The sequence below is a fragment of the Arachis duranensis genome, chromosome 1 (genome assembly GCF_000817695.3).
Source record: "Arachis duranensis cultivar V14167 chromosome 1, aradu.V14167.gnm2.J7QH, whole genome shotgun sequence".
In the NCBI taxonomy this organism is placed as follows: domain Eukaryota; kingdom Viridiplantae; phylum Streptophyta; class Magnoliopsida; order Fabales; family Fabaceae; genus Arachis; species Arachis duranensis.
Window position 1 is genome coordinate 7,149,659 of NC_029772.3, and position 14,174 is coordinate 7,163,832.

At 30.1% G+C, this 14,174-nt stretch overlaps 1 protein-coding gene across 1 annotated transcript; it reads left to right on the plus strand.

Moving 5' to 3' along the window:
- The first annotated feature begins 11,716 nt into the window (after positions 1-11,716).
- LOC107473842 (CBL-interacting serine/threonine-protein kinase 10) lies at positions 11,717-13,767 on the plus strand. The gene has a single exon (XM_052252141.1). It carries the CDS (start codon positions 12,038-12,040, stop codon positions 13,421-13,423), a length of 1,386 nt encoding a protein of 461 aa, XP_052108101.1. The 5' UTR covers positions 11,717-12,037; the 3' UTR covers positions 13,424-13,767.
- Positions 13,768-14,174: the final 407 nt, after the last annotated feature.

Here is a 14,174-nt window from a genome sequence, read left to right on the forward strand (position 1 = left end):
ATATAAAAAACTAGTCTGTATATGCCTATTAAAATATATTAAAGGAGAGTCCAAAATAATGTTATAATGAATAAATGACATATAAGATTTAAGTTTCATAAAAAATTGACATGTCATCTATTTTAACAACATAGAAAATATTTATTTTAAAATTATATTTATACTATCATAAAGAATAGCATTTATATAATCAATCTAACATTAATCTCACACACTAAACTATCTAATTTTAAATAAAAAGTATAGTATAAAAACGTTAATTCATATTAATGGTCTAAATTCTAATATTGCATATCCTATTTGAAAAATAAATTTTATTTTATAAAAATCTATTTATTTATTTATTTATCTATCTATTAATTTATTATAATGTATAAAAAAATCAAGTAATATCACAATAATTTCTTGGCATATTAGATCACTTTTAATATTATCATATAACTATTTTGGTAAAATTATCATTTTATAATTTTTCTATCATTACGTTACTTTTTATTTTTCTTATGTAGTGTTTAATCCTTGATTTTCGTCACTTATATATCACATTTTTTTAACAATATATATTTTTTAATATTATTTAGTTATAATAATAACATTAAAAATTATATTCATATTTGCATATATGCCTCATTTTTGTACTATAGTATTTAAATTTGTTAAACATATGTATTAGGTGATGATTCTCTTAAATATTAAAATATATAATGTCCTTACAATTTTATTTAGATTTAATATTAAGTTTTAAATTTTTTATTAAATAATTTTTTATATATAAAAATTAAATTATTTTAGTTAGTTAGGAAGTTAGAAGTCCTAGCCACGGTATATATTAATGTATGAGTATATGAGAGTAAAAGTCAGTTTGGATTAACTTTAAAAAAAATACTTTTTTTTATCTTTTTAAAACAAATCTTTTTTTATCAGAAAAAATTATTTTATATTTGAATAGGCTTTTTAAAATAAATTTTTAAATATTAAAAACATTTTTTGTTTCTATTTTTTTAAAAGTAAGATATTGTTAGCTTTTAGAAAAAATAAATAATTTACTTTTTTAATAAAAATACATCTTTTAAAAGACATATCCAAATAAGTTTTAAATTAAATAAAACTACTTTATTTTTTTAAAAAAAGTATTTTTTTCGCTAAAAAAAATAATCTAAACTAGCACCAACACTNATCAATACTTACTTTAGAATAATTATTGTGTAATTTATTTTAATGTTACATTCTGTTATTATAAACTCATCATCCACACATAGCTTTCTTAAATTACTACATTCGTATGCAATCTCTTGTTTGTATAAATTTATAAGTTTGATATAGTTTTAATTTTGTTTTGTTTTTTATTTTTCGTAATTTAACATTGTTCAATATAGAGATAATAATGACGTACCTAGAATAGAAGTAGGATAGAGTGAGATTTTGGATGAGAGAGACAGAAAGCATTATCTGTGGTAATGACGATGATTTTTTTTGAGAATGGTAGAAGGTTTTTTGATAGGTTGTTATTGGACACATTCAGAAATTTAAGTTATCGTAGGCTTTTCAAGCTCTCTGATATGGATCCGTTCCAACAGATCCGTTAAATTCTCGAATGAAGGAGATATTGTCTCCGTCAAATTCATATTTGTTAAATTTATGGTTCTAATGTTGTCTTTGTCATCACAAGTGATGAAATTCTAAGCTTAAAAAGGATTGTTTTCTCGCTACGATTGCGCCAACAGAAATGGATAATGAAATCCCTTAGCAACTTGAAGTAAAGTGGTGACTTTGTTATCACAAGGACCCAGGATGGACTAAACAAAATGTATTAGTAGTAAGATTTATCTTTAAAGTCCGAGCCTTATTAAATTAAGGATGAAAACCCTAAAACCAGTTGTTTTCCAATGAAACTTGATAGATTTCATTAAGCAGTCTTAGAAAGGGTAAAACTACACCTGTTAACCTATTATTTGCAAGGGATATATATTTCAAGTGTTTGCAATTAGATATGTCTAGAATTTAACTCTTGAAAGAGTTCCCCTCACTTCAGATAATTGTGGTATGGATGAAAGAACTTGAATTGTACTTGACAACTTATTATTGTTGAGATTCAATCTATTTAGCCTGGTTAGTTTTGAAAAAGACTCGGACAACAACTCCGTGAGATTGTTTTTATAAAGATAAAGAATTACAATACGGAAAAAGAATCAAATGTGTTCGACAATGAGCCCATGAGGTTTGTAGCCCTGAGTTTGAGGACTGAACTGTAAGGCATGAGTTGCTATTCAAGTCAGTAGAAAACGTCCAGGGTAAGAGGTTGACATGATGACTCAAGTCAAGGAGCTCCAAATTTTTCAAACCCTAAAGCAACCGTGAGGGATGGAGGTGAATTTGTTCTGGGACAAGAACAGTTTTTTGAGATAGGAGAGGTTCATAATAGAAGGCAAATGACCACTGAGAGAGTTGTTTTCAAGATCGAGGAAGTATAGATTGACAAGGGATTTATTGAGACCTAAAAGGACTGAACTTCAAGAGATACATAGCTGTTGGACCACCATGGGGAGCTCTCGACCACTTGGGAGATTTCAGGGAGGAACCAAGTGAGAGAACATAAGATGAGAAGACATCACATCTAACTCAAAACCTTAAGGTAGTAAGAAACTTTCTGATATCACTTAAAACCACTCAAAACCACCAAACCGATTAACCATCGACTCTGATACTACTTGTTGGGCCACTATGAAAAACTCTCGACCACTAGAGAGAACATAATATGAGAAGACACTACATCCAACTCAAAATCTCAAGATAGCAAGTTAATGGGTTTCTCTGATACCACTTAAAACTACCAAAATCCAACTCAAAATCTCAAGGTAGTAAATTAATAGGTCTCTCTGATACCACTTAAAACCACCAAACTGATTAACCATCGGCTCTGATACCACTTGTTGGGCCGCCATTAGGAGCTCTCGACCACTGGAGAGAACATAAGATGAGAAGACACCACATCCAACTCAAAACCTTAAGGTAGTAAGTTAACAACCAAACTGATTAACCATCGGCTCTGATACCACTTGTTGGGCCGCCATGGGCAGCTTTCGACCACTGGGAAGACTTCGGAGAGGGACTAAGTGAGAGAACATAAAATGAAAAGACACCACATCCAACTCAAAACCTCAAGATTTTCAATTAATGGATCTCTCATCTTATAAACTCATCACTCTTCCTTACTTTTTTCAATGTGACACTAATTTTATACACTACTCCTCACACTTGCAACATTATCAGCAAGTTCTTTATGACTAATCTCATTAGACAAGACACACACACATAATAAAAAAAATGTTGCAAATTTTTTTGAATGAGCCATTACCATCTGTGCAATAATTTTGATATGAACTATTATAATATGTGCTTTTTTTTCTATCACATAATGAAAACGAAGAATACTACTTTTTTTCTTTTTCATCAGTACTTTTTACACCATGGACACTAACTTTTCATTAGAAAAATCATGATTTTCAATGTCAATAATTTGTTTTGCTTAAGTAAGCGATCATATAAATATCCATTGTCCTTCCAATTATTCTAACATTCAGGGGTACACATTGCTTATCGATAGTTCAGAAGTATCACGGATGACATATGAGAAGTTGTAATTTTATGGAGACTTTAAAATCAACGGCCACATTCTCTCGACTTTCACCTAGTAATAATCAAAATAATATTTTAAGTATCAATGCTCAGAAGTACTTAAGAGTCACAAGATTTACAAGCGTGAATACTCGTGAAATTATAGGTACTAAATGACAATATTCACTTATCAAAATTTGGGTCATAGAAATCAACTTATGAATGATATACTCTTAATTCAATGTATCTAGTGTAAAGGAGAAAAAAGAATAAATATTCTAAATTTTTATTCATAACAGAATTAGAGAAATAGTAGAGAAGTAGTTAGTTTGATTTTAATTGGTGGTATATTCTATTTTGAGTGAGTCTTGATATAACACAGTTATATATATCTTTGTCTCGTGTATATATATAAGCTGTTGTTGTAATTTTAGTGAGTTAGTGTATTCGTTCTTTCTATTCTTTCAATTTTAGCTTCTATCTTCTATTTTTCTCTGCTATATCTTTTCTTTCTTTCTTTGGTGTTCTATTCTCTCTCGTTCAAAATTCATGTTTTGATACCATAAAAAAAATTTTAGAACTGTGAATTTTGAACGAAAGAGAGAGCAAAACATCAAAAAAAGAAATAAAAGACAGAGAAAAGAAAAATTGAGGGCAGAAGCTAAACTTGAAAGAATAGAGAGTATATAAAAGAAAATAATATATATAACTGTCCTATACCAAGACTCACTCAAAATAGAATATACCACCAAATAAAATCAAACTAATTACTTCTCTACTACCAAATAAATCAAACTAACTACTTCTCTACTATTTTTCTAATTCTGTTATGAATAAAGATTTAGAATCTTGATATTTTCTCTCCTTTATATCTAAATATAATATTTAAATACATTTGATTTAAGAATGCTATCCTAATAATTGATCTTCAAAAATACTAAAAAAAGTGATAATAATATATAAGAGGGAATGAATGAAGTATTACTATGCAACATCAATTATGTTAGGCGAATACTATGGTGCTAAAGCAATTATTTTTTTTGCACCTGCTGAAACGAGCTAGTGGGTAGCTATGCAAGATACTTAGTTCTACTATATGTGCATGTATAAATAAAAAACTGATATCGCAGAGGGTAAAAAATTTTATCACTTCTCTACTTTGATTAATGGACAGTGCTACGGTGATGAAAAGAATAATTTTCCTTATATGCTGAAGTAACATGGAGAAGTTGGTTAGTGGACATGTGTCAAATTGTTTTCAAAAAATAACAACTCTGACTAGAAGCAGAAACAGCAGAAACAGTAGACTGTAATGGATAAAGTAGATTAATCAGATAAGTTTATGTTGTGTTAATTATTATGATTAAATGTTTGGGCTATTTTTATTTCAAGTCCAATAACATTTTTTGCAGCTGAGATTATTTATTCAACATAAATGGATTAATATCAACAAATAATAATAATAATAATAATAATAATAATAATAATAATAATAATAATAAGTTAATAACTATGCTTCTCTCTCTTCCTCTCCCTCTCTCCCCCTCTCTCTCTCAATTTAGAAAGTAAAATTAACCTTACCCTAAATCTGTGGCGAAATAATAGCAAAGTCTTACAACCACATACACTTATACTTTAATAACAACTTCATAATCAAATTCTACCTAGTCTGTCTCTGCATGAAAAAGACGATAATTATCTAAATTCGTAGGATTTAAAAGTTTAATTTATTTTATGTTTTTTATTATATTTTATTTATTTCTATTATATTCGTACTTTTGATATTTAATAAAATCATTAATCAATTTCCGGTATTTAAAATTTGTACATTAATATTATCAAAAATAACTTATAAGAGACATAAAAAAATAATAACTAAATTTAATTATAAAAATAATTTATTATATATATATATATATGTGTGTGTGTTTGTGTCATTTAACTTCGATCACAATGAAAAATAAAATATAAATTATTTCTTCCAATGGAGAATATAGTCACAATTAAAAATATTTCACCCCCACTATTTTTAACAACATCAAGTGCACAATAGTGACTATAAATTCGTTTAATTTAATTAATGCAAACTTTATCAATTATATATTAATGAATTCAATTTACGTAATAAATTAAATATATTTTTATATTTTTGTTAGATACTTTATTATCATTCTTAGTTAGTTTAATGAATACCTACTTACATTTTAATTGAAACAATTTTTTTTTAAATTAAGGTCATAGATTTTTAATTATTTAAAATTTTAAAGAGTCTCGCTAGGGAGACAATGACTTATTTGTACAATAAACATCTATACTAGAGATAATAAACATCTCATTTTGGAATTTACAAATGATCAAACTCTTGACCTTTCAGATCTAGAACTCTAATACCATGTATGATACCACTCATCTCAGAGGTTTACGCTGATGAAAAAGAGTAACACTAATGGTTAAATCTCTAATACTCCCTAAACCTCCATTGTACGCATTGTACAGATATGCCATTGGCTCCCCATACTTTTCCAATTTTAAATCTTGTCAATTTTTAAATTTCGACCTTAAACACTAAACCCCGTCCCTCAATTTCAAACTTCAATCCTAAAGTATAAACTCTAAACTCTCTCAACACTAATTTCTTTGAATCTTGAATCCTAAATTCTAAACATTCAATTACATTCATTAAACTCTTAACTTTAAATCTAAAATCTTTAACTTTTTAAATTAAAACCTAAATCCTAACACCATAAATACTAGATCATAATCTAATAAACTCTAAACCCCATATATACGTAATTTATAAATTCTAAATTCTAATTTTCAAATCCTAAATCATATACAATAATACTAATTCTAAACCTAAAATCCTAAGCTACAAAGTCTAAAAATTATATAAATTAATCCTAAATAATAAATCTTAAATAATATTCTTAAACTCTACACTAAAATAATAAGAAAATAAATTATTTTTAAATAAAAAATTAAAGATAATTACATATAAAGTTATCTCTATTAAACCTTTTAAATTATCAAAATTATAGTTATTTTATATATATATATATACTTCTTTTAATAATTTCACCAAAAATCTTTTTATTTTCTCTAATTAACCTTTTTACTTTTATCTAGTAATAATCAAAATGATATTTAAATATCAATGTTTAGAAGTACTTAAAAGTTACAAAATTTACAAACATGAATACTCGTGAAATTATAAGTATTAAATAACAAAATTTATTCATTAAATTAATCACAAGTCATTTTACAAAAGAAAAAAAAAAGATCGCTTGTGGTTGCCCAGCTATTTGTTCTAGCTACCCATAGAAGGAATCATTTGTGGCAGTAATTTTTCACATTTAGTTATTGTTTTCGCATTTATTTACTAGTTCCAATTGTATTTTAGCAAGACTAAAATATATTTTTCTGTATTAATAAAGGACCTGCCAGTATACACTAAAGGAAAAACAATCATTTGTACTCATGAATTTTATGAACGCTGACAAAAATATCTATTAAAAAAGGAAATTAACGTTGTATCCATTAAAGATAGATTCCGTACGACAAAAGTGGCCAAATCTTAAATTTATGTTGACTTTTTTAATAAAATTTCAGAATTACCCCACCATTATTTTCAACCCCTTCTCTCTTCTTTCCCAAATCTCAAACACCTCCATTTCCTAAAAACCCTAATTTCAATACCTAAAAACCCCAAATTATTATTTTCTTAACCCTAATCTTAATACCCCTTTCAACAAATTTCAACCCTCTCTTTATTCAGCAATTTAACCTTTTTTCTTCTTCTATGGCTTCAATGAACTTGTTGGGTTTCTCTCTCTCCCCTCAAGAACAACACACTACAACTACTCATCATCATCAAACTCGTTTTGGGCTATTCAATCCTACTACACAAGATGATGTAACTGCTGCTGATGATAGAAACTGTTTCGATCTCACTCCTTCCACTCATGCTGCTACTACTCTCAACCTCCCTCCTTTTTCCATCTATCAATAAGAACCCTTCAACAATCATCATCACCTTTCTACTCAATAAGGTTTATTAATTTCTTTTCTCTTTTAATTTTAATTTTATTATTATTATTATTATTATTATTATTATTATTATTATTATTATTATTATAAATTACTTTTTTTTAATTTTTCTTTATCATCATAGATTGGAAGGAGAATAACTACATTAACCAAAACCTGCAATTGGAAACTTCATGCAACAACAATAATAATGTTGACAACAACCACCACCACCATCACCAACAACCCAAACTCAAAAACTTTCTCGGTGGACGCTCCTTTGCCGATCATCATCATGATTACGGTGCCAACTCATCGGGAGACTATCTCTTCCAAAACTGCTCTCAGCCGGAAGTTACAGCAAGAGAAGGAGAAGGCTCTGCCGGCGGCAGTGGTGGAAGCACAAACTCAATACACCATCAACACGTATTGGTGAAGGAGGTGGTAAAATTGAAAAGAATAAAGAGAGGGTTGAAATTTGTTGAAAGGGGTATTGAGATTAGGGCTAAGAAAATGATAATTTGGGATTTTTAGGTATTGAGATTAGGGTTTTTAGGCAATGGAGGTATTTGAGATTTGGGAAAGAAGAGAGGAGGGGTTGAAGATAATGGTGGGGGTAATTCTGGAATTTTATTAAAAAGTCAACACAAATTTAGGATTTGGCTACTTTTGTCATATGGAATCCATCTTTGATGGATACAACGTTAATTTCCTTCTTTAATGGATACTTTTGTCAGCGTTCGTAAAGTTTATGGGTACAAATGGTTGTTTTTCCTACATTAAAATTCAGAATTCATGTCAGGAGAATATTTTCCTTTCAGATTTCTTTAAAAGGCATCGCTGCTTGGTGTGTACTTGTTTTTTTTTTTGGAAATAAAAAATTCAACACGGTAAAGTGGAATATTTAGAAAGTCCAGAGTTACAATACAAACACTAAATAAAAAATCGTAGTTATTTTTGGCATTGTCATCAACAATTAGACAAAACAAAGTTAACCCACTCTTTGTAGTTCCTAATCGACTTGGTAATAACTTCCGCAACGCATGTTTCTTGATTCTTGAAAATCTTGGCATTTCTTTTTAACCACGTATTTTAAAAGATAGCAAAAAAACCAATCAACCATCTGTTACGTTCGACTTTTTTTTATAGGAGTTCCTGTCCAACTCTCAAAGCATTGCTTAATGGTTCCTGGTAGGGGTGGCAATGGGTAGAGTAGGGTAGGGTTTTGGATCCAACCCTAATCCTATCTGTGGGTTAAAAATATCCCAACCATAACCCTACCCGTTCTTAACCCGCCGGTACCTGATCCTACCCGCGGGTTACATAAAATATACAACATTACTATATAACTTGATGATAATTTAAAATAGAATTGATTTTTATGTAAAAAAATATTAAATTATCAATTAATGATTTTCTTTTAGTGGCTAAAGATTTTTTGTATTTAGTGAGAGGTCTTTGATTCAACATCCACTTAAAACATATATAAGTATATAATATAAACATATATAGAGTGCGGGTTGGTCGGGTAGGGTTGAAACTCAACCCGCACCCTACCCGACCCGCACGAGAACCCTACCCGCACCCTACCCTATCCGCTGCGGATCGGGTTGGCAACCCTACTCGAGCGAGTGAGATCGGGTTGGGTACCCGCGGGTAGGGTACATATTGCCACCCCTAATTCTTGGAATAGATCAAAATTTATTATAGGCGTATAACCAAGCGCACCACTTGCCACGTGAATTCACAGCCAATGAATAAGTGGAAATTATTCTCAGTTTTTTTTTTTACATAAAACACAAATCATATCCCTGTGATCAATAATGTCCAATCTAATCAATCTTTTTTTAGTATTGACTCTACCAACTAACACAAACAAGGTGAATAGCTCAACTTTTGGTAGTACTAGTCCTCTCCATATAGATTTAGTGAAACTATAACTCGTAATGTCCTTCGGGAGAGTCTCAACTTGCAAAGCCTGCACAAATGAATTGGTAGAGTAAACTTCTAATCTATCAAATTTTCATACTATTTTGTCCTCTCTCTCACTTGTTAACCTGACAGATTGTAGAATTCTATGAAGTTGGTTAACTAATTCTAACTCCCATTAAAATAGTACAATTTTCTAATAAAAATTTTATATCCACTCCAACCTATCTTAAAACTCACAGTCCCCTATTACAAATCTGACTTGTTTTACAAAGAATGTTTTAATCCCGGGTCTTTATAAAAGCAAGTAGATATATGTACCTTATTAATTTGTATTTGAGGTATTCTCTTATCAACCAACCAAATTTGAAGGTCCAGAGTAGTTTACTCATTAAACTTCATTATTTAAATTATTTTCTAAAGAATAATTTGTTTAAAATACCTTGACAAAAATTGATAATTACATAGTGAACTAATAAGATCATGATATTTTGTTTTTAATTTTGAGTAGCTTATCATTTTGACTTTATATATTACTTTGTTGACAAATTGACTTTACGGTCCATTGATTTATCAAGCTGAACCAATCGTTCAAATACCACGGTTTAATTATTAATTTTTAAGATATCATGTTTTTTCATAAATTAATCTTTAAAGAGACAAAGTAATAACACTTTCTGCTTCTGCCCATTATCTGTATTTTATTTTGAGTAAAACAAAAATAGATATTTAACTATTTTTGTCATAAACAGAGATTTTTATCCAAAATAAATTATGCTCTAGATTCTTAATTATGACCTACTCTAAAAATGATGCAATTTTGAATCTTTTCTCACACTCCTTTACCATATTTAAGGATGAGTTTTATTTATTTTAAATAAATCTATATGTCCACGATAAAAATAGATAGAAGCTAACATATTAGAAGAGAGTATATAAAGAAATCAGGATCCTAAAATAAAAATAAAAAGAAAAAAATATGTCTTTTTTTTGGTAGATAAAATATATGTTTTTTTTATTTGGTATTAAATTATATTTGTCTTTAAATTCGTTTTTGTCAGATAACTTGCCCAAATGCCAATTAATAAGTACGAACAGATTCAAGTGGCTTTTTTGTCTGATGGCAGAAATTCTGCCTCTTAAAACCACAAATTGGGTCACACGTCTTTGGGCCTGGCCCACATGCACTTTCTCGACACTTTCCCCAACTTCAATGGTACAATAATACAAACACATTTGCCTAGTAAAATGGCCACATGGGTTTGAATCTCTCTTGGTGAAAAAGAGAGTATAAAATCAATTTGAATTTAATTAAATAGTCAGTTTATTTATATTTTTAAATAAATATTAGAGATTTAAATTTTGTTTTATATATATTATAATTTATTGATTAAATTCTTAAATAAAACTCAAATTCACGTATTTCTATCGTGTGAGATTAAGAGATAGTAGAAATAAATAAAAGAGAAAAAGAGAATATAAAATGTGTGAATAAAAAATGTGTTGTGTATTGTATTGACCCCAAAAAAATAATATAATAATATAAACAATATCAAAAAAATATACTATAATAATACAAATACTAACTAATTTAGGTTAGTCTAATAATTAATTTATTAATTTATTAAACAAGTATTAAAAATTTAAATTTTACTTTTAACATACAACAACGACAAACTGTTAAATGTTGTCATTAACCTACCAAATAAAAAATACCATGAAAAAAAATAATATAAACACTAATAATTAATTAATTAATCACCGAATGAAATTCACTTTCCAGAATCAAATCAAAAACAAAAGCATCGCTTATATTTCACTTTTTCTCTGTCTCTTGCACTTTCTCCTCTGCCACTTCAAATCTTACATTCTTCAACGTATTACTAACTTCTCTCCCACCTGATCCACAAAGGTCCAGCTTATTCCATTATTATTCTTAATTATTCTTATTTTCCACCGCTTTCTATTTATTTTAATCTCCGAGTTCTTTCAATTCTTTCCGTATTTTAAGTTAAATTATCTGTTTTCAAATTGGTTAATCATGATTCATGGCCATTCCTTTTGTGTCTTGGAATCTATGTTCAATTGTTCATAGAGAAGAAATCTTAACAATTATTGAAGTGGATATTTCTTTATTTGTTCGATCGAAGCTCTGTATTCGATTTCCATAAGGTGATACCTTTGCAATTTCATCTGCAATTGATGCTTGAAAATAGTGGAATACAAATTTATAGCACATTCATTAGCTATAATACCTTGATGCACAATTGGCACACTAGTTTTTTGAGAGTGCCGCTTCTGTTAATACGCGATCTCTGTGAAGACGGTTGAAATACCATTCGGTTATAGATATAGTTGGTTATATACTTATAGTGTCATACATATACTCTAGAATTGTAAATGCTATAGAATTTAGGTGGCTTTTAGGGAATTAGGATAGAAATTTGTTTTGTTTTGGGAGTTTCGTATGGAGAGTAAATCAATTGTTCTGTTGGAAAGATATGAGTTAGGAAGATTACTAGGGCAGGGTACCTTTGGGAAGGTTTACTATGCACGGAGTGCAATAACTAACCAGAGTGTGGCTATTAAGATGATTGACAAAGATAAGGTTATGAAAACTGGGCGTGCCGAACAAATCACACGCGAGATATCTGTTATGAGAAGGGCTAGGCATCCCAATATTATACAGCTTTTCGAGGTTATGGCCACCAAGACTAAGATTTACTTTGTTATTGAAATTGCTAAAGGTGGTGAACTCTTCGACAAGGTGTCCAAGGGAAAACTCAAGGAAGATGTTGCTCACAAGTATTTTAGGCAGCTAATCAATGCAGTAGATTATTGTCACAGTAGAGGCGTATACCACAGAGATATAAAGCCGGAGAACATTCTGTTGGATGAAAATGGGGACCTAAAGATATCTGATTTCGGGTTAAGTGCGCTCGCGGAGTCCAAGCGGCAGGATGGCTTACTCCATACACCTTGTGGCACCCCTGCCTATGTTGCTCCTGAAGTCATCAAAAGGAAGGGATATGATGGTGCAAAAGCTGATATTTGGTCTTGTGGAATTGTTCTATTTGTCTTATTGGCAGGTTTTCTCCCTTTTCATGATGCAAATTTGATAGAGATGTATAAGAAAATAAGCAAGGCTGAATTAAAATTCCCAACTTGGTTCCCGCCAGAAGTATGCAGGTTGTTGAGAAAGATGCTGGATCCAAATCCTGAAACCAGGATTACTATTGCCAAGATTACAGAAAATTCTTGGTTTAAGAGAGGACCTAAAGCTAAGCACAAAAAACTTGACGCAGAAACCACTAGCGTCTCTTCAGGTACAGTTTCTGATCTAAGTGATGAAGGTGAAGGTCTAGCAGCAGAAGCAAAGGAAGAACCAGCTGTGGCAACAAGTATAAATGCATTTGATATCATCTCCCTTTCTGCTGGTTTCGATCTTTCTTCATTTTTCGAAGACAGTTTTCAGAAAAGAGAAGCAAGGTTTAGTTCAAGACAACCTGCATCGGTCATCTTCTCCAAGCTGGAAGATGCTGCCAAGCGACTAAAGCTGAAGATAAAGAAAACAGCAGCTGGCTTGGTGAAATTGGATGGTTTAACCGAAGGTAGGAAGGGGGTTTTATCAATTGATGCTGAGATTTTCGAGGTTACTCCTATGTTCCATCTGGTGGAGGTGAAGAAATCCAATGGAGATACATTGGAATACCAGAAAATACTGCAAGAGGGTATAAGACCTGCACTTAAGGATATTATTTGGGTCTGGCAAAATGACCAACAGCAGCAACCACAAGAGCCAGAAGAACAGCCGCAGATAGATGACCAGCCGCCACAACCACCCGAGTCATAACAGATTCCCGATTTTGAAGGTCTTGTTATTCTTGTACTTTTTACTCTGTCGGTTCATCTCATGGGAACACCATCTTGATTTTCATGATGCAATGACCAAATTGTAACTTGAATTTTCCAATTTTTTGGGCATCTACCAGTCTTGCATTTTCATAATGCAGTGACCTTATTGTAGCATATGTTGTGTCTCAATATCAAAGTTTTAGTACATTTCTCAGTTTTGCTCTGAATCAGTCTCTTACTGAACTTTCCAGTTTTGATCGGATGATAATAGAACCAAAATGTTATATGTCAACTTCATTTGAGTTAATCTACTTTGATGCTTGTGTTATTTCATACAAAACATGAATGCTCAAAAGTGTTGAACCACACACTTAACACCGCTCAAGATTCAATATTATTTATACTGATTTCCTCTCTTATTGTTTGACTTGCACTTCTTATTTGCTCCAATTCAGATTTTTAATAATTTAAAGTAGTTATTGAACAATTGCATAACAAAAATAACTATATATATCATATTCTAAAAATGAACTAAAAGCGTGATGACTGTTAAACAGCAAAAAGGCAAAGTTTAGTTATACTGAATCCTTGGTGAGTCTTGGCTGGAATCAAATTTGTTGTAGTAAGTTGAACTTTTGTACATTGGTATTTAAACCAGAGTATTGATGTTGATAAACTACATTTAATGGACACTTCTATTATCGATTGTGCATCATATATAGTGAGAGTGACACTCATATCTATTATTT

Excerpts from the sequence above, each read along its gene's own strand:
- LOC107473842 (XM_052252141.1), top strand. The coding sequence starts at position 12,038 with ATGGAGAGTAAATCAATTGTTCTGTTGGAAAGATATGAGTTAGGAAGA.